Source organism: Lepisma saccharinum, chromosome 1, assembly GCF_977018435.1.
Source record: "Lepisma saccharinum chromosome 1, izLepSacc3.1, whole genome shotgun sequence".
NCBI classification, from domain to species: domain Eukaryota; kingdom Metazoa; phylum Arthropoda; class Insecta; order Zygentoma; family Lepismatidae; genus Lepisma; species Lepisma saccharinum.
Genome location: NC_139229.1, coordinates 50,592,915 through 50,612,607, shown reverse-complemented (window position 1 = coordinate 50,612,607; position 19,693 = coordinate 50,592,915). Strand labels below are relative to the sequence as shown.

At 37.2% G+C, this 19,693-nt stretch overlaps 1 protein-coding gene across 1 annotated transcript in view; it reads left to right on the top strand.

Annotated features, from left to right (window-relative positions):
- Positions 1 to 15,520, top strand: part of LOC145995037 (uncharacterized) — a 108,875-nt gene extending 93,355 nt beyond the window's left edge. The window contains exon 4 of the mRNA XM_083131570.1: positions 12,853 to 15,520. Within this exon, the coding sequence (XP_082987696.1) occupies positions 12,853 to 14,218 (1,366 nt within the window). The 3' untranslated portion in view covers positions 14,219 to 15,520. The remainder of the gene's footprint in view (positions 1 to 12,852) is intronic.
- The last annotated feature ends 4,173 nt before the right edge of the window (positions 15,521 to 19,693 follow it).

Sequence of the window (19,693 nt, the reverse complement as noted above, 5' to 3'; positions counted from 1 at the left end):
TTCTTCTTCATAGAATCTGCCTTTGAGAATTTCTCCTCGGTGATCTTTTATTATATATGTGTTAAGGGTCCCAGGTTTAACTTGAACCACTGTAAATAATTCAGTGCTCCAGTTTCTTGTAAAGCCTCTTTTGAATAAGTGCTTATATTTGCTGATTCTTACTTGATCACCCACCTTGTATTTGGCCTTTCTTGTTGTTGGCTGGTATCTAGGATAATAAACAGTCCTGATCAATTTTTGCTCATCAGATGAAGTTACTTCAGAGGGTTTCATGTTGATTGTGGAATGAACCGAGTTGTTATATTTATGTAGAAGTTCTGGAAGAATATTAAGCCATTTATAATTACCTTGAAGTGTAAATTGTTTATACATAAGATTTTTTAGGGTTTTGTTGAATCTCTCTACAATTGAGGCTTTGAGATCACTGTAACTCGAATAATGTTGTATTGACTGGCTTTTAATAAATTGTTGGAACACAGAATTATAAAATTCTTTGCCATTATCTGTTTGCAAATAGCGCGGTGATCTTCCACTCTGATTGATGATTGTCCTGGAGGCTTCTGTAACACATTTTCCAGTCTTGGATTTGAGTGGCACAGCCCAGGCAAATTTTGAAAATGTGTCTATGACAGTGAGTAGATATTTGTAGCCCTTGTTGATTTTGTCTAAGTTTTTCAGCTGTCCACTTGCCATCTCAATCAAGTCGCTCTGCCATAAATCATCTATGCCTTTTGTGACTACTGGCAGTCTCTTATAATTATGTCTGGCTTGTCTGTGTAATTCATCAACAATAATTTGTCTAGACATAATATGAAAACAAGAATATTGCAACTATGGGGTGTTCAGCAGCTGATACTACAGGATTTTCTAAATATAATTTGTCTCCTATTTGTATATGAAATTCCAGAGAGCCATCATCTTCAGCAAAAGATGTTTCTAATGTATTGGGATCTGTAAAATCCTCTAACTCTACACTGGTGATTTTTGGTTTGTTGTCAGCATTTGTTATTGATAAGGTGGGGTAGTGGTGTGCCTGTGGTTGAAGCCAATATTTGATCTTGATTGGTCTCAGTGTGCCCCCAACAAAAAACTGGTAATAAAATTGTGCAGGGGACAGCATATATATTTTGCCACCTGGTGTAAATGGTGAATCATATTCTTTGTTGGGGATGCTGTACAATTCAAGAATTACTGTATGTTTTGGATTCTCGATTATGCCGGTTATTTCTTTTTCTGCTGTAAGCAATCTGCTTGTTACAGATTCAAGGTGCTCATTGATGGTAATAACAACATCATCATGGCCTGGCTTGATTTTTATGTCCACAACAAGTTTCTTGTATTGTTGCACAATCTCTTGAAGCTGGGTGGCAAAAACAGACAGGGCATTTGCTTGATTGGATTCCATGGTCCCTAGCTGTTGCTTGATATTAGCTACAATTTGTTGCAAATTTTCAATAACTGCCAATTTTGAATTTTGAGCAGTAAGATCATGGACCTGTCTTCTGATATCCTCAAACAGGGCATGCAGTTCATTAATATGTTGATTAGTTGGTAGAGTGGCCACTGTCTGAGTAAGTTGTTTGATCTCTGTCTGGATATTCTTGATATCTTCTGATTTCAATATGCGATTCACTGCTCTCTTAATATTTTTAAGTTCCTGTGATGTAGGCAGATTTGTTACAGTATTTTGCAAAGATTCAAGTGCCAATTTCATATTATTTAATTCAGAAGCATCAGCCACATTTTGCATAGCATTTTGGAGCAGGGCTATATCTGCCTGAGTGGGTGTTGATTGTTGTAAAATTTCAAGTTTTGTTTGGATATCATCGATCAAGTGATGAAAATGAGATAGTTCAGATTCAGTGTTGAGTTGAGCTTTGTGATCTGTTGCTGGACACTGACAAGTGTGTCTGCAATACCAGGCAGGCGAGATTCTAGAGATTCTTGTACATTTGTCAAATCACTTTGCACTGCTGCTATTGTACCCTCAAGATGGGTTATGGTACTTTGAATTTTTCCAAAATCTTCATATGTTTCAAGTTGCAGCTTAATGTTGGCAACACTCAGAGTTATTGCACTCAAAGCATCAGAAGATGGCAAATTGTTCATAAAATTTTCAAGTGTCTCAATTTTTTCTTTAACCTCGGCTATGGCATTGTTCAAGGGGTCCAGATTAGGTATCTGGAGTGATTGAATCTGTTCCTTTAGAGTGGAAATCACTAAATCAAAATCTTCTTGTGATTTTATGCTTTTGACAATTGTTTGGAGCTGTGCCTGGACATTATTTATCTGCTCTTCCAATTGCTGTTTCAATTGCTCAGAGTTGGTGGCCTGGGTCTTAAATTTGGCTTGAAGAGCTGCTACAGCTTCTTCTAAACTTTGAAAATTATCCAATGTTGCCAAATCAGTATATTTCTGAAGCAATAATTTGAGTTCTGAGTCAATTTTAAGAAGAGGGTCCATGCATTGTGTTTGTAAATTTGTAATTTCTAGTTGAAGACTGGCATTGAGTGTGGTTTGTAAAGCTTGTAAATCACTTCTTAATTTCTTGACTCTGACATCAAGCATCAGAATCTCATCACTGTGATCTTCATGCCTTGTATGGCCAAATATATCATTAGGCATTTTGTTTTAGTGGTTATTTATTATTGAATATCTGATTCTTAATTCTATAAAAAAAGGTATAAGCTTGTCATATGATCCCGGGACCTCAATATATAAGCAGTCACCAGCAGAAACAGTATATACAGTGCGAGAAATCATGTTTGAGTGCTTAATTCTATAAATATTTCTCCCTACTGAAATCTTGACATTACCCTCAGGGGTTGTAATAAATTGCAATTGACCACCTACAGGAAATTGGTAATGATTTAAATTATTGTTAAATATGTACAATGTTTTACCTGTTTCATCATCAACATCTGTAAATATGCTGTTCAGATGAATAATTAACAAAGCACTTAGTTTAGATATCATATCAGAAGAGGGTTGTGGTGTTGGCAGGTCCATAATAGCCTGTTTTTTGAACCCAAATAAGTTTATAGGCATGTTTATTTATTTCAAATCATGCTCTGTAATTGGGCATTGATTACCACTTTTCAAATCACAATGACCCCATGGTAGAGTATGTATGCCACATGACAAAATGCATCTCTTGTCATCATGTGGGTCCAGAGCCACTTTTCTTACAATATTGCTAGTCAACAAGTGATCCACACTCTGAATTCTGGATTCTGATGTTCTGATTGTGCTACATGATTTGAGGCAATTTTTGTAATCTTCAAATTCAAGCTCTTTGTCCACAGTCACTCTGCCAATGCCCTTGGCCTTTTTGGCAACAGCGCCACTACATGTTTCAAAGCTGTACATCTTGGCTCTTAACCCAGCAAATGCCACAATAACATCACCAAGTGTCTCATCTTTTAACTTGCCAGGCACCTTTTTGTTGTGGGGTTTAATTTTTAAATGTTCAGTGGTATCAAAATATTTAAACAATTCAGGCTGTGTTATATCTTGATAAACATCTTCTGTTTGAATATCAAGAACAAAACTATCTGTGTCCATGTACATCAGTTTTACACGATTCTTATAAAAAGGCTTCAACACATTATAAAACAATTTTAACATGTGTAATTTGGCCAATTCCAATATCACAGCCCCTACATAAATAGGCTTATCAAACTTAATCTTTGTTTTTTTCATGTTGAAAAGTGCCATATTCTCATCATAAATTCTTCTGTAATTGAAGTTGGGCTTTGCAATCAATTTTTTGCTCCGGCTGGGGTCAGTAATTATTTTAACATCAATATGTTTTCTGACATTTTCAATTGTTTTGCCATACACTGAATTGACCATCAATTTAAACAAGGTCTTATCAAATTGGCTCATTGCAGATGTTCGAAGCTCTGTGTTTGTATTAATATATGGTTTCAACCATCTTGAGTGCCTGAACCTCAAAACTTTTCCAACTTTGGTCACTTGAACACCATGATTCATCAGGAACTGGAGGTTTTTGTAATATATGACATAATCCTGTTTCGGCTCTAGAGTCGTCATCAATTTCTTCTCTTTAGAGCCAGGTGAACACTTAACCTCAGGAATTGGGGGCAGATCAGAAAATGTGTTGTGTAAATCATCAGGAATTGTCAGATGAACCTCTAAGAACAGGCCATAGTTACTGTCATCAAAATCCTGAAGATCTTCAATATTAAAATCTTCAACCCACTCAAGCCCTGCAAATGGCAATTTATCCATCATAGCATAACCATAGAGGCTGTTGGCATCTACATACAGTATATAATTTGATGGCCGTGCTGGATCATAATCAGGAATATATTTGTTATTTGCTCTGGCATATCTCTGAGAACATTGCACCATGCCTCCTCTTATACATTGTTCCATAAACAGATACATATCTTGATCCTGGATCAGATCCAATTGCATTTTAGTGTTTAAAAACATGGCAGACCATGCTAGGCCCGGAGCACTGTAAAAATACATTGGATCCAGCTTATAATTTTCCATGGAAGATTTTCTGAATGCCTGCAGTATATCAGCTAAGAGAGTGACATCAAGTTTTAAATAAGCCTTGTGATAATCACCAAATGTCTGGCATTTTAAATTGTTCCACATCAACTGGGCATAGTGATAATCATCATCAGTGATTCCAGATGCTCTGATTTTGCTGTAAAACTCTTGTTGTGGTGGCAGAGAACACTCATCAAATTTAGAAAAATCTGTAACATAATCATATGGATATACACCCTTCCGCCTAATTAATTTCAGGTCCTGATTTGGAAACAAAGCACATGTGATTTTGAATTGATCATCAGATAATTGAGTGGCCAGTGTAGCCAGGCTAGCCGATAAAATTCTGTAAGAATCAAGAAATCTTAAGTGAATAGGAACACCATTAACTTTAATTATTTTGCTAATGGCAATATATTTTTCATTATTTTCAGCTAAAATATTTAAATTCTGCTTGTCAAACCCCTCGTACCTGATCAAATGATGAAAATCATAATTGAATGCACCATGGCAAAATATAGGGACAAATTTTGGTCTCTGGATCTTAATATTACAGCTATTACACAGGGCCATTTTGAATTTACCATCTGTATGAGAATGGTGTTTCACCTTGATATTTGTATCTGAAAATTCAGAATCACATACCGGGCATTTTTCTGCATTGTTGAAATCTTCAATCTGTTTCTCTGTTAAAGGCATCATAGGTTTTGATTTTAATAAGATATTAGATGCTATGCAACGGCACTCATTTTCTATTCTATCTGCAAATTCTTTGATGGCATCTGCTCCCATGTATAAATCTTCTTTACTAACAACACCATCCTGTAAACCACATAATAAAAACTAGAAGGTTCATGTAGCTGATATGATGTAATTGAAGAGTCATCAGGATCTGGGCTACAGAATGCAAGGGGTTTGAGGTTTGATTCAAAATCACAGACTATATATGCTGGGTGTTCCAACAAGGCTTCAAATTTTTTGAATTTGGCATTTTCACTTGGATTAGGCATCATCATATGAACAGGTTTATGGTTGCCACAGTATTTCAGATGCTCAATTAACTTGTTTTTAGCAATTTCTGCATTCTCTTCCCGAACCCCATTCACCATTTTTTGACCATCAAATACAGTCAAACATCTTCTGCACAACTTGAATATTCTATGAGTTTTGTCTAGTTGTTTTCTGACTAAAGCTTCAAGATTATGTATCAGAGTGTAATGATATGTATCATCCCCTTCAATTAAGAGCAGATCAATCGGAACAGCAGAATCATCATCAAGTGTACTGATTCTGAGAGGATCTATCAAGCAATTGCCACGGCCAGTAGAACAAAAAAATACATTAATAGATAATTGTTGACCATTGATATTCCTGGCCTTTTTTTCAAATTTATCAATATTCTGAACAGACATTGGATATTCTAAACCCTCCATTGCATCATCAAAATCATTTTCATGTTGTTTATAAAAAGTTATTCGCTGAGGATCCTTTGAAATTGGATACAAAGCAGCTAAAATACACCACAAAAAGCATTTCTCATCATTATTTTTTATATTAACCACGGCTTGTTTGCTTTTAATATTGGCAGGTAATGGCAAATATGTAGATCCTTGTAATGGGCTGAATTCAGAAATATTAACATATAACTTGTGTGAAGATCCGCATAGGCTCCATCCAGACTCTTTTGCTGCAAATTCAGTGTGTTTAATATTCAATTGATCTATCAAACTGCTTATTATTTTGTCTGAATTTGCATTTGAATATACCGGTACAGTTTCTGTTATGTGGGGCTGTGTAAATTTTGTGCCATTTGGCTTCTTATATTGTGTAAACAATTTGAGGGACAGCTTATAAGAGCCATTTTGTGCATTTAGAATTGCCTGCACATCTGGATTTATACTGTTCAAAAAATTCTTAATGTCACATTTTGGCTCTGATACAAACCGGTGATCCCTAAGTTGGCCATTAAAACTGCTATGGATAGGTTCATAGCGTGGCTGCTTTGCTGCTCTAGCATTAACAGGTGCTTCATGCTTCCTTTTCAGACCAGATGTAGATGGTTGTGGGGGCAATGTTGATGACTGTTCATAACAAATACACTTATGCCATTTGTAATAAGCCTTGCTTAATATTTTATGGCATCTTGGACACATTTTTGTAGCCTTTCTGCATTTCTTAGGGTCACAAATATGGCGATGCCTAGACCAATTAGAACTAGATATATTTTTTTTGCATTGATTGCAATATTTTTGATTTGGCATTTTTGTTGTTTGTTTATATAAAATTTATTGGTCAAAAAAAAACAAAACTATGGACAATATGCCAAAACAATTATAACAGCAGCTAGTGGCTGAGCTGGTGCTTTTATACCCAAACAACAGCAATAACTAGGCTCTGGTGATCCCCAATATAAAATAGTTTTGCTCTTTTATGCTGTTGTACAACACACTTTACCAGGTTTCAAACCTCAGCTGTATATAAGCTAGCAGTGAATATTCTCAAAATCTCATGTGTGGAGATATTATTTTGCCACATGTATTTCAATCTTTCACATTTTATCAGAACTCAAACCCAGAGCCTCTTGATTACAAGGCAATAATACCAACACTTTGCCATCAGGGGAGGCCCACACACTCTACCAGGTTTCAGACCTGGGGGCCTCTTGATTACAAGGCAACAAGACTAGCACTTCTCCATAGAGAGGTCTTAAACCCAGAAGCTTTTGATTATAAAGCATATAAGGCATGGAACTATGTCCATATTCTATTGAGCATCAGAAACCAGGAGAGCTATATATCAGCTAAATACAATTCAAAGTTGGACTTTGAAATGTGCAATGAATATTTCTGTAAGTCTCACTCGGGTATATATTATCAGAACAAGACAAAACCTAAATCCAATTCAGGCATATATGACAACATGCAAGTGGCCAATGTTCTTTTTACTAGGAATTTCTCTTGGAGTCAATAACATGATGGCATGTATGGGGAATTTTCCCTGAAAGAGCACAGTGTAGATTTTATCTCATGCATGCAAGCATATAAAATCTCCCAGGCGTGCATAATTTATTGCTGGCCGGGACATGTAACTGATCAAAGATTAGAAAAAACATGAAACCAATTTGCTTGCCTGCTCTTGTCCTATTGTATTGATCTGTAAGTTGTAGAGGATAAAAATATAAGCATTTTGCCTTAGTTTTTAAGTGTAGCCAAAGCAATATCAAGGGGGGGCATATTTTTGACAAGTTTATGGACAACAAACAGAGAGATGTAGCTTTTACACACATGGGCAAATCTGTCTGAGGGTAGTTCTTCTTTTCTACACTAGAATTCAAAATTCTTTAGATTTAAATATGTACACACATGGCCGATTGGGCTATATGCCCCCTCTTGACATAATTTTAAGTGTGGGCAAATCGGGGCATATGAACTCTTCTTTTCTACACTAGGATTCAAAATTCTTAGAATTAAGAGCATATCACACTTGAAGAATTGGGGAATATGGGCATCTTGGCATAATTTTAAGTGTGGGCAAATCGGGCTGTTTAATCAAATAACCTCTTCTTTTCTACGCTATAAGTGCGCCAGTAGTATCATCAATTATACTACTGGGCAGAATTAAACTGGAACTAATTTTGAGGGGCAGAATTAAACTTGACCTAATTTTGAGGGGCAGAATTAAACTGACCCTAATTTTGAGGGGGCAGAATTAAATTGGCCTAATTTTGAGGTTCAGAATTAAACTGGACCAAATTTTGAGGGGACAGAATCAAACTGGATCTAGTTTTGAGGGGGCATAATTTTACTGGGCCTGATTTTGAGGGGGCAGAATCAAACTGGGCCTAATTTTGAGAGGGCAGAATCAAACTTGGGCCTAATTTTGAGGGGGCGTAATTAAAGGCCCTAATTTTGAGGGCAGAATTAAACTGGACCTAATTTTAAGGGGGCAGAATTAAACTGGACCTAATTTTGAGGGGGCAGAATTAAATGCCTAATTTTGAGGAGGGCAGAAATGTACTTTGCGTAATTTTGATGGGTCAGAAGTAAACTGCCTAATTTTGAAAGGGCAGAATCAAACTTGGGCCTAATGTTGAGGGGGCAGAATTAAACTGGCCCTAATTTTGAGGGGCAGAATTAAACTGGACCAAATTTTGAGGGGACAGAATCAAACTGGATCTATTTTTGTGGGGGCCTAATTTTGAGGGGGCAGAATTAAACGCCCTAATTTTGAGGGGCAGAATTAAACTGGACCTAATTTTGAGGGGGGGGGGCAGAAATAAACTGGGTGTAATTTTGATGGGTCAGAATTGAACTGCCTAATTTTGAGGGGACAGAATTAAACTTGGGCCCAATTTTGAGGGACAGAATCAGACTTGGGGCCCAATTTTGACGAGGTCTTAACTTTGGGGGAAGTGACTCGAAAAGTTTTCCATCCCATAAAAATAGCGCCCAGGATTATTTGCTAAATAACTATAACGTTAGCGAAATCACAAATATTACTCTTTATTTCTTCGCTCCTCAGATCCCCTAACTTGTACATTTTAATAAGCTTGAATTTTTTTTTTTTTTGTCAAGTTGCACCTATGATCTCTGAAATTAAACTTTGATAGCGCACCACTCCTCACTGTAACTCTCTTTCGTATCAGTCGATAACCCGACTATAAATTGGAGGCAACAACTGTGCACTCGATAACTTTCTGATTACAACTGGGGCTGAGAAATGTTCAAATTCAAATTTCCGATCGTTAAAGCCGTTGAGCGAGTTCCGTCCTGTCGTTAACCGTGCTTTTTGCATAAGGCTGACGTTAGGTTATTTTAACAGATTTCCTGTCGATTCCTGTGTCAGCGGAGTTTTGAAGGTCGCCGGTGTAATAAGCTTGTGATAATTTACTTCCAGCGCCTCAGCCGGACCCCTTGGCGAAATGATTAGTCTATTGTGCTATGACGCCAGGGGTCCCGGGTTCGAGTTATGCCTTTGTCGTGATACTATACATTCCACTGCTAATGTCGTTTGTGAACTTCATCATAACAATGAAACTGTACCCCGTGTGGTTAGTTTGTTACAATATTATTTGTATTAAATAAAGAAATCGTCAAATAACTCAACATAAGACTATTGCTTCTTGTACGTCATCTTACAAATAACCATAACATCCAGTAAGATTGATTTGCTTTATTTTACTTCGCTTTTTGTGCCACTTTTGGCTAAGTTGCGAAGATGAGGATGAGTGATGATATGATGAATTGATGAATGGACACTCGCAAACATCCATGCCCAGGCCGGGATTCGAACCCGGGACCTCTGGCGTCGTAGCGCGATGTTCTAACCACTCCGCCACGGGGAGTAAGAAAACAAAGAAGATCAATATTACAAATAAATATACAGAGAATTGTCTTCATTCTTTACGGATAACATGTAATGATATGAGGAAGAAAACTATAATAAATGATTATAAATGTCTTCCAATTTAAGGATTCCACCTCTGGTTGAAAGTCTTTGACATGGTGTGTTATCAATAATCCAATCAACGTTGTTTAATACTTAACTTCGTAATTCATTTCTTGATCTCATACATATTTATATGGCAAAGGTAGTTAGTATCTTTCCAGTCATAAAAATTTTAATTCATTACAAAAAATAGACTGATTTTACATAAGTAAATGACACAAGAATACCTATACTCTGTCTCTGGCAACTGTGGAGCAAGGTACTTTTCATGAGTTCATTGGTCGAGCCCTCTCGAGTCACTACTTGCGCAGAGCAAATAAATATACGAGTAAATATAAGCAGTAGTTTAAAGATCAACACTTTAGAATACAATTAAAGAGAAAAATCAATTTTTCGTAACAATTCCCCCATTTTTTTGCTCTGAACAATTAGAAAGTTTAATGTTTTCTATGTTTTGTCTACTTTTCTCTTTCAATCCATAGAAATTATAGCTAAACGTTCGGCCATGAAAATAGGCGGATGGGCAGAATTGCGCTGGTGCCACATATAGGAAAAGCAAAGCGAGAGGGGGACAAAAGTCACTGATACCCGCGCACAGTGTGGCAACGTCAACCGGTCTGCGTTGCCTATTCGAGCGTCTCCGGGGCACTTTCGAGTCCCATCCGATACAGAGCAATATTTCGAGCAAATACTGTCAGTCTGTATCACATGAATTACAACACCAACTCTACAACGACATCTTTCATTCTCTTAAATCTGCGAATACATGGGGTTGGGCTCCGAAGTGGCAACAGCACAAACTTCTGCCACCCGCCTAATTCATTACTTCGGTTACCAAGAAAGGACCAATAAACAAATCATATAATTTGTTAATAGTTTCGTTTAAAGTAGAGCTCTCGCCATGGTTTTCTATCATCATCATATCTCCTATCATTATATTTTAGGTACATGCGCTTACTTGAACACCTTCAGAGTTTCTTCAGTTGCTCAGCTTCCCTTTCAGTTCCAAATATTCTACTTTCCGCGGTGGGTCCGAATTAGGTGAAGGACTGGTAGGAACAAACATGAGGTAATAGAGAAAATTAGATCAATCGTTGCACATACTTATGAAAAACCCTAATTTGAACCCACCAGCCTCCGCTGATTAATATTTTCAGGTCAGCCAATGAGATTAGATCTCGTATTATCTTGAACATGATCGTACAAAAATAGTTCTGCACGTGTGAAACCATTCGATCAGAATATGAATGCTTCAACAATCCGACAACGTCTGCCAAAACTTTAGCCCAAGACATGATATCCTTGCAAAACAATCTAAGTAAGTGCACAATATCATTGTAGCGTTAAATTGGATTGGTGTGTGGTGAGTATGGAGAGGTAAATTTTTGCATCATGCCCTTTGAGGCAATAAAACCACTCTTTCGATTCAAAGTAAGAAACCATTATTACTGAAGGTTATGCCACAGGTGATGGAGGCAACATTTTTTTTTAAGTGAAAAATTTCCCTCGCTGAAAGTCTGTGCAAAGGGTAAGCCACAATAAACTTACTTGCTATATCAAGGTTGTGATGTGATAAACTGAAGATACTAAACCCAAATAGTTATAAAAAACTATGATTATCAAATTCTATTGTCTACACCATATCTAAGTTTAAGAACTGTGTTTGATGTACTCCTGATAGGCTTTATGTCAGTTAAGATAATGTTTTTGAAATAATTACGTCAATGGACAAAGTTTCTCTATTTTGAATAAATAGCAAATTCCTTTGTACTGGAGATCGTAGATGACTGTGCGCAAGAAAAGAGTTACGTTTCATAATACAGAGGACCATACAATGTTATTTAGAGGGGAGGAAAAGGAAGCGAAATGAATATGTGAAACAACTCTTCTTACTTAACCATTAAGTCTGTGAGACAACTCTTCTTTCTTGACCATTTTGTCTATTTGAGGGAATACTTATTTATATTCCATTCTCCTCCCAATTAATGAAAAATTAATATTTTGGCTAAAACAGAGGTCATGAAATTATGCGGACGTCAAACGAGTGAAAAGCGAGAACAGCTGTTGGAAGTTGCACGATATGGTAAAACCGCAACTTCTACCACGCATCTATTTTCGTGCACCAGAGTGTAGTTTCACGGTTGTGTATTCTACTGTAGAATTAGGTGCAATTGCTTGCTTCAGCATGTTGACTCAAATGAAGAAAACATGGGAAAAGAACTAAATTATTGATCTTATTACATTTGCGGAGACGTTCAAAACGAACAACCAATACTTTGCTCATTGAACAAGTGTTTACTTCCAGAGATGTTTAAAACAAACAACTACCCAAAGAGTCCTCTACTACATTTTTATATAATTTGTATGCTTCTCCCACAGGATATTTGAGAAAAATGCAAGGCAAAAAATTTATCTCAGAATATGACATTCGGCTTACACTTCGTAACAAAAATTTTCCGATTTCAATTCACTGAGGTGATCTGTTTTGATTATAATGATTCAAGCATTGCAAGCCATAGAACTCGACAAAATAAAACCGTCAATTATTTCTGAACCCGCTTATGTTTGTCACCCATTCGTAATAGAGAATACTAATGAAGTTTTTCCTGCCTTATTAGTTTCTGCGCTTTTGTCGCCTGTGAACTAAATCCAGTGCATAATGTGACGCAAAACAAAAGGTGCAAAATTTTTACATAAAAGAAATACCTGCATGTAACTTTTTCTCAAAATGCCAGTGCACTCTTTTAGTTGTGTTTGTTTCTAGTCACACTTCTGTTGGGTTATTTATTCTCTAAATTAGTATCTGTTACTGACTTCAATAAAAATGATAGAGATTGCAAATTTTACAAAGCTCATTCATCTAATCTATATTTACAGATGGCCAGGTGGTAGCTTGCTCGTGGTCAAGGGTCACTCTCAACTTAAGAAGTGTGCCTACATCGGAGACGACTCCTCTGAAGAACTGGACGAGATGGAAGATCTTAAGAAAGGTGTGGTTACTACAACTGAGGGGTCGATAATTGTGAATGATGAGAGCGATGAACTAAGGAACAAGTTCGAACATGACATTGAAGAGATTTCGTTAGTTAATCAAGTATTAATGGAAGTCCATACAACAACGACTCAAGTGCCTAAAGTGTCCAGTGAACAGGTGGAAGAGGTAGAGTCCAGAAACAGCACCGAGGACTCTGAAGAAGTGTTGGAGCAGTTAGTGCGGAAGATAAAGAAGATGGGAAATCGTGGAACCAGTGTTCTTCGTCGATTGAATGAGAGATTGAAATCAGAGAGGAAGGATAAAGTTAAGGAGCAGAAACGACTTCGTCAAGAAGATTCTTCTAACGATTCCTCCTTCGTTGGTACTAAGCGAACTTCAACGGACGACCCAGATTCCGTCCTCCTCAAGATAATCCGGCAGTTCATTCAGGAATCTAGACAGGAAGAAAGGAAGAGAAGAAGGAAAAATAAAGATAGGCACGCAATTAGGCACGAAAAGACGAAGCTGGACAAGAAAATGGTTTCGGGCAGCTACGAAGAGAATTTGACGGAGGAGAAGTCTGAACAGTACCAGGAGGTAGAACATCATAAGTCAAGCGGATCTTTCAAGAGATTCGAGAGAGAAGTCTCTGAAGATACTGAAGAACTTATTGATGAAATATCGCAGCCTGAACTGGAAGACAACAATGTAGCAGCTGAAGATGAAGATTTAGACATTTGGGACCTCATAGGTGATGGCATTGCAGACCATCGAGGACTGTTCAACCAAACTACAGCCAACGACACTTCCAACGAGGAGTTCTGGTCCTCGTTCTCCAGCAGTGAGGAAGCGCTACAAAAGTGCGAAGGTGTTATCAGCATTTTGCAACTTCCAGCGCGTCCGAGATGTCAGAATGAAATAACCGACGAGGACGTCTTGTCGTACACTGTACCCTCAAATGGTTACTATTACTTTGTGTTCTCCAGCGAGAACGAAATCCAACCAAATTTAATCAGGATTCGCTTCGATATAAGTAAAATCGTTTACAATGTGTCGAACCCGAAAGCCACATGCCATAATTCAACAGACTGTGCTTTCTCACTAGACTTCTTCTCGAGCGAGATGGTAGTGATGGAACTGCCCGTGGAGAACAATACGCTTTGGAACGAAGAGTACGTGGTTGTGTCTACTTGTGAGCCAAGGACAGCCATCTATTTGGGACTTGTCATTGCCGTTCCTCTGATTATACTCGTATTTGCTTTCCAGTAAGCTTTAAGCACTGTTTTTACCTTTTCCTCACCTGTGCTGTACAGCTAGAACAAAGAGTTCTTGAATTGGTTCTAACGAAGAACCTGGGGAACATGTAACAGGTTCACTGCCCATTCCTAACATTCCTTCATTTTTCATCACAAAGTAAATGTTAGCAATAAACAGCAGCTAGTATCTGCAAATCGACGTCAACGAATACAGTGAGAACAAAGGTTGTATTGGTCACTATTCCTCATGTCACTAATTTTCAATTCTCCCCTTCTATGTAAATGTTCAGTACCACACTGATTTTCGTGAATAGGTTATTATAAATATAAGCCCAAGGTTCACACTCTGAGTGTGTTTATTTTGCTTAAATTCGTTTCAGAGTTACAATTTGATTTTTACAGAAGATCTAAGTTTCAACAAATGTTTCCTGCCATTTCTGGTGATCTACAAAATGAAACAATCTTCAGAAATAAATTCTCAGGTAGAGAAGAGTATCAAACGACTGATTAACATAAACATAAACAAACAACAAGTGACAGTTTTCTGCAATATAATCTGACTTAATCTAAACTTACAAATGCCTCATAGAAGTGTGAAGAAGAGAGATACTTAAAAGACCACTACAGTATAATAAACAATGTACCTGATTTTTTCTCATTTGCTCACTGAGTGTGTCTTTTTAAAGTTGGCATCGTTCACTTGTAGCAGAACTCATGAACGTGTTGTCTTTTAATTGGAAACGTGTGCGTGCTTTTTATACAAAAAGACTCGTTGCTTTAAATCCAGGAAGTGTTTATTTCATGTGTACATATGATTTAAAAAGTTGTTCGTGTAAAGTGAAAATGTTGATCAGAGCAATTGCAAGTTTTATAGTAAGAATGGAAGCTATTTTCGTATATTTGTGAGTTGTGTGAAAGCGAGTGTGATACGTTTGTGTTGCAGAAGTGCAAATTGTGATACTATGGAAAAGTCTGAATCATGCAGATACATCAAGAACATTACAAGTATTTTTAAAATACAGTTAATTAATATGTTAAATGACAATTTTTAATCAAATGAAGTAATATATATTCACATACACATATTTGTACGCCAGTATTGTTTCATATAATAACAATCTAGAAAAAAATACCTTTCACGTCTTATTCTCAAATAAGATGAAGTAAATATAATTCTGTATAAGTAGTAGTTGTATTACAATTCCCTATAATATCTGAATATATCGTTCCCATAATGAAATTAATGTATTTTTTCATCTGTATTTGTGTGTGATAATTGCTAACGTAATTTCGAAAAGTAAAAATATATTTGTTATATACATCTTTTATTCATTCGGTTTCTGTAATTTGTGGCTTTCTTGTTCATTTTCCTGTGTTGACTGTAAAGACGTTATACAATTAATCCTGATTATGAGATATTATATATTTAAAGCAAGAAAGTGAGTCTCATTGTTTTTGAAACCGACAAGAGCAGCTGTAAAGTGCTAGAGGCATATACGGTTCTCTGGTGAAATATGGATCACATTCCGAAAATTTCTCCAAGAGGGTACCGACCACCTAGGGTCCTCTCAAAACATGTTGTTGCAACCTATTTATCTCAAAGTATTGAATGATACAGTAGCGTATATTCAAGGCTAGTTAGGCTACAATGTGAAGATGGTGGTTCAGCAGTTATCAACCTTGCCTGGCTTTTTGAGAACCTTGCGAAGGAACACCGGGGGGGGTTACCATTCTGGACACTAAGGCTCGCTTTAGACGAAAGCATTTGCTTTAACATTTTTCTAACATAAATGCTATGCAAAATGCTTCCAAAAATCTTATAGCAGACAGTACTTAATACGGAAGTAATTCATGTAAGATTCCGGTTGGTTTAGCAATTGCGATTTATAATATATACAGTATGAAAGACACACGATTTACACCATCTAGGGTTGGTGCACGGCGTTTCCAATTGAAACAACTAAAATATTTTTCCATACGTGTATTGTGTACGTTTTTATATATACTGTATAAACTTCACGTATTCTCATGAGAATGGCATGAAGCTTTGATCTTCTAGTTTCAGGTTTTCTTAAGGATGGTACAGTGGGATCCATGAGTATTACCGTGCAAATTGTCCATCACCATGTTTGTGCACTTTATTTGACCCAATAAGAGCTTCAAGAATTAAAAGAAAGCTCAAAACAAGCTGTTGACAACTTCTGAACCGGCATACATAAAAATCCATCGCTTAAGAACACATAGAATGTAAGAGAATAATTAATGAAAATAGTCATGGACAATTTGCACGGTAATATTCATGGATCCCACTGTACAGGTGAAATACACTCTTTCGATATCAAGTTAAGCCGTTTTTGTTTTTGTTTTCTTTAATAAAAGATTCATTTATGGACTGGAAAATGATCTTCCACGAACGTTCATGAACTTTGTCCTTTCTACTGACGATTCGAGGCTCCTGCATGGCGTAGTGCAGGGACGTCGTTAGGGGGGGGGGCCTGGGGTGGCTTTGGCCCCGGCAGTTGTAACTCTGGCCCCCGCAAACAAAATTTTGATCGATTAAAAATTATCCTAAATTAATACTACATATAATTTTCTGGTAAATTTGTAGCAGAGTTGGAAACACTGTTCCGAAGAAAATCTTCGGAAGCAAATGTAGGACAGCAAAATTCCACCCTTTCCTTGCTTACTAGATTATAACCAAGGTCATAAAATCTGCCTGCTTAGAGGTTATTACCCTTGCCCTAAGTTCCTGGAAACCAGAGATCCGACCCTTTTGTTGCTAATGACCCTTCCAATACAGATGGAATCAAAGACTCCGCCGTGGCCGAGCGGTCAACAGTAGGTGGTCGAGCGACATAGGCTATGGAGAGAGTTCTCCAGTACTGACATTGTTCTGAGATTTAAAATTGCTCTATGCTTCAGCTTCAGAGCCACAGATTAGCTTTGTGTCCTTGCTTGCGAGGAAGGTCTGCTATCGGGTTCCTACGGTCACTGTGTATTTGTTCGTGTGTGGGAAGAGTTCTAGCGTTGTTGTGCATTTCCATCTTGAATGGATAAATTTATCAAAACCGGATATTTTAAAACTATCTCAAAACATGTGGAAGATGACGACAATGAAGAGGGTGTTGGTCCAAGTTCTGACGTTCCAAAGTTAGACAAAACAAGTGAATGTACTAATGTGAAAAGAATTACTGATCTTGGGGTAGATAATCCTAGGCAACCACTTTTGCAAAACTAACCAAATACTACGTTCGGAAAGCGAAAGCAGTCATTTCAAAAACACTGGTTTGCATCTGCGCCGTGGCTAGAATATAGTGTGGAACTTGACGCATGCTTTTGTTTTCCATGCCGAAAATTTGGCACAGATTCAGGATATGCAGAACCAAATTTCAGGAAAATAGGGATGCGCAACTGGAAGAAAGCATGTGAAAAAAATCAAGGAACACAAAGGAACGTCATACCATCTAAAATGCATGGAACTGTGGGCGAATTACAAAGTGAGTACCAATCAGTTTTGTAAAACAATTATATATATGTGTGTGTGTGTGTGTGTGTGTGTATGTTCGTAGATTAAATTTAAAAAATGAAATATGTGTATGTCTGTATCCAGTGTTCAAATTGAAAAAATGGTGAGGGAAAAATTTCACAGCTTCCCTATTCTAATTTTGAGAATTGTACCTGATAGAAAGCCAACTGCGTTGGGCAGAAATTTCTCTAGGGGAGGGGTTTCAAGAATCCCGTATCTAAAACATACGGACTGATTTATATAAATTTCTTGGGTTCAAAGTAAATAACACAGTAATCACTGATCTCGTCTCAGTGGACTTTTATTTAATATCAGAATTATTTTTCTTAGAGGAAGGCAAATTAATCAGGAAATATTTTCTCATTAAATATATATTGTAATTTGCAAACCAACAACAGTATTAATTTTAATGTAAAATTTAGTTCAGAAACTGACAATATATATGTTGATATTAATGTAACATTTACTTGAAATTGAAAGAAGTGATTGCGTCAAATTCTGAGCAATGGCAAAATATGATCTAGAATATACTTATGAGGGTAAATTCTTTACATGGTCAGGAGTTAAATTACCCCCCCCCCTAATTTTAATTCGAACACTGGATGTACTTTGATTTTCGTCAAAGATATGTAACGATGATACAAGAAATTAATGAATGGACAGTAACAAAAGACACGCCTGCCTGTCCAGGGGAGGACATCGCGTAGTGGTAATGTCGTCACCATATAATTCCATATATATCCTTGGTTCGATATCTAGTGGACGCACATAATGGTTCGGATCAAACTTTAAACTGTGCGTCCAGTCCCGATTGGCCTCCTATTTGTGCATGAAGAGACATAGAACATTTGGGGACAAAATCGTAATTCGGGAGCTAACGTGCTCAGCCACTGAGGCGGCTAAAATTCAATAGGTTTCCATTTTGGCTATTTTACCTTTTTTCCTACCTCGTAGGTTAATTTTTACGACAAGTCGATGTGGATTGATGAATGATGGACGGATGGAAAAGTGATGGGAGCATAGACAAACAGTATGAGTCACCAATGGCTGGTGGAGGTTTGAACATGGGATCTCTGATTTCGTAGCCCTTTACGCTTACCACTCCGCCACGAACACAGGAATAAATTAAATAAGTAATGCCATGGTTTAGAATGAATGTCGGAGAGAGTGGAAGCCGAGATAATAACATGTACACTAATGCATTGTTGGCATTGCTAGCAGATGTTAACTTTCTACCGATACCTCGCAGAACGGAGAAATAATTTTTACCTATATTTGTATTGCTTTAAAAAATATATAGAGCACTGACGAACGAAGGAACAAAGCTAATCTCCACTGTCTAGAGCAGGGGTTCCCAAACATTTTCGTTTCACGGCGCCCTTCGTGTTTCAAGATTTTTCCACAGCGCCTACGTCATGAATGTAGGCCTATCTAGTACTTGCTTTGATTGACTGAATTGATGTTTTAAGTGCATGGATAGTAAGGCTAATTGGGACTGGACCTACAGTTTAAAGTGGGATCCGAACCACTATGTGACTCCACCGGGTAACGAACCCGGGACCCCTTAATTACAAGGTGGCAAACTCTAACACTACGCCACCGGGGAGGCGCTATCTAACACTTGTAACGCTCTGTTAGTGTGCTTACGTCGCTTGCCTTAAGTTAAAAAATAAACATATTTAAAATTCAGAAACATTTTTTATGTAACAAGTACAAAATAGAACATGTATTTGGAACAATCATATCGATGACTGAATTTCATTGAAAATATTGGAACATCACGCGGCGGCCCCGTAAGCCTACCAGGGCGCCGCGGCGCACACTTTGGGTACCACTGGCCTAGAGATTACAATTTCTGTAAAACTGAGTCCTAGGTTTGAATCCTAAAGGAGATATTATTTTCTTTCATTATTACAATAACTTGTCATCGTAATCAAAAATAGTTTAAAGTCCATTTTATGC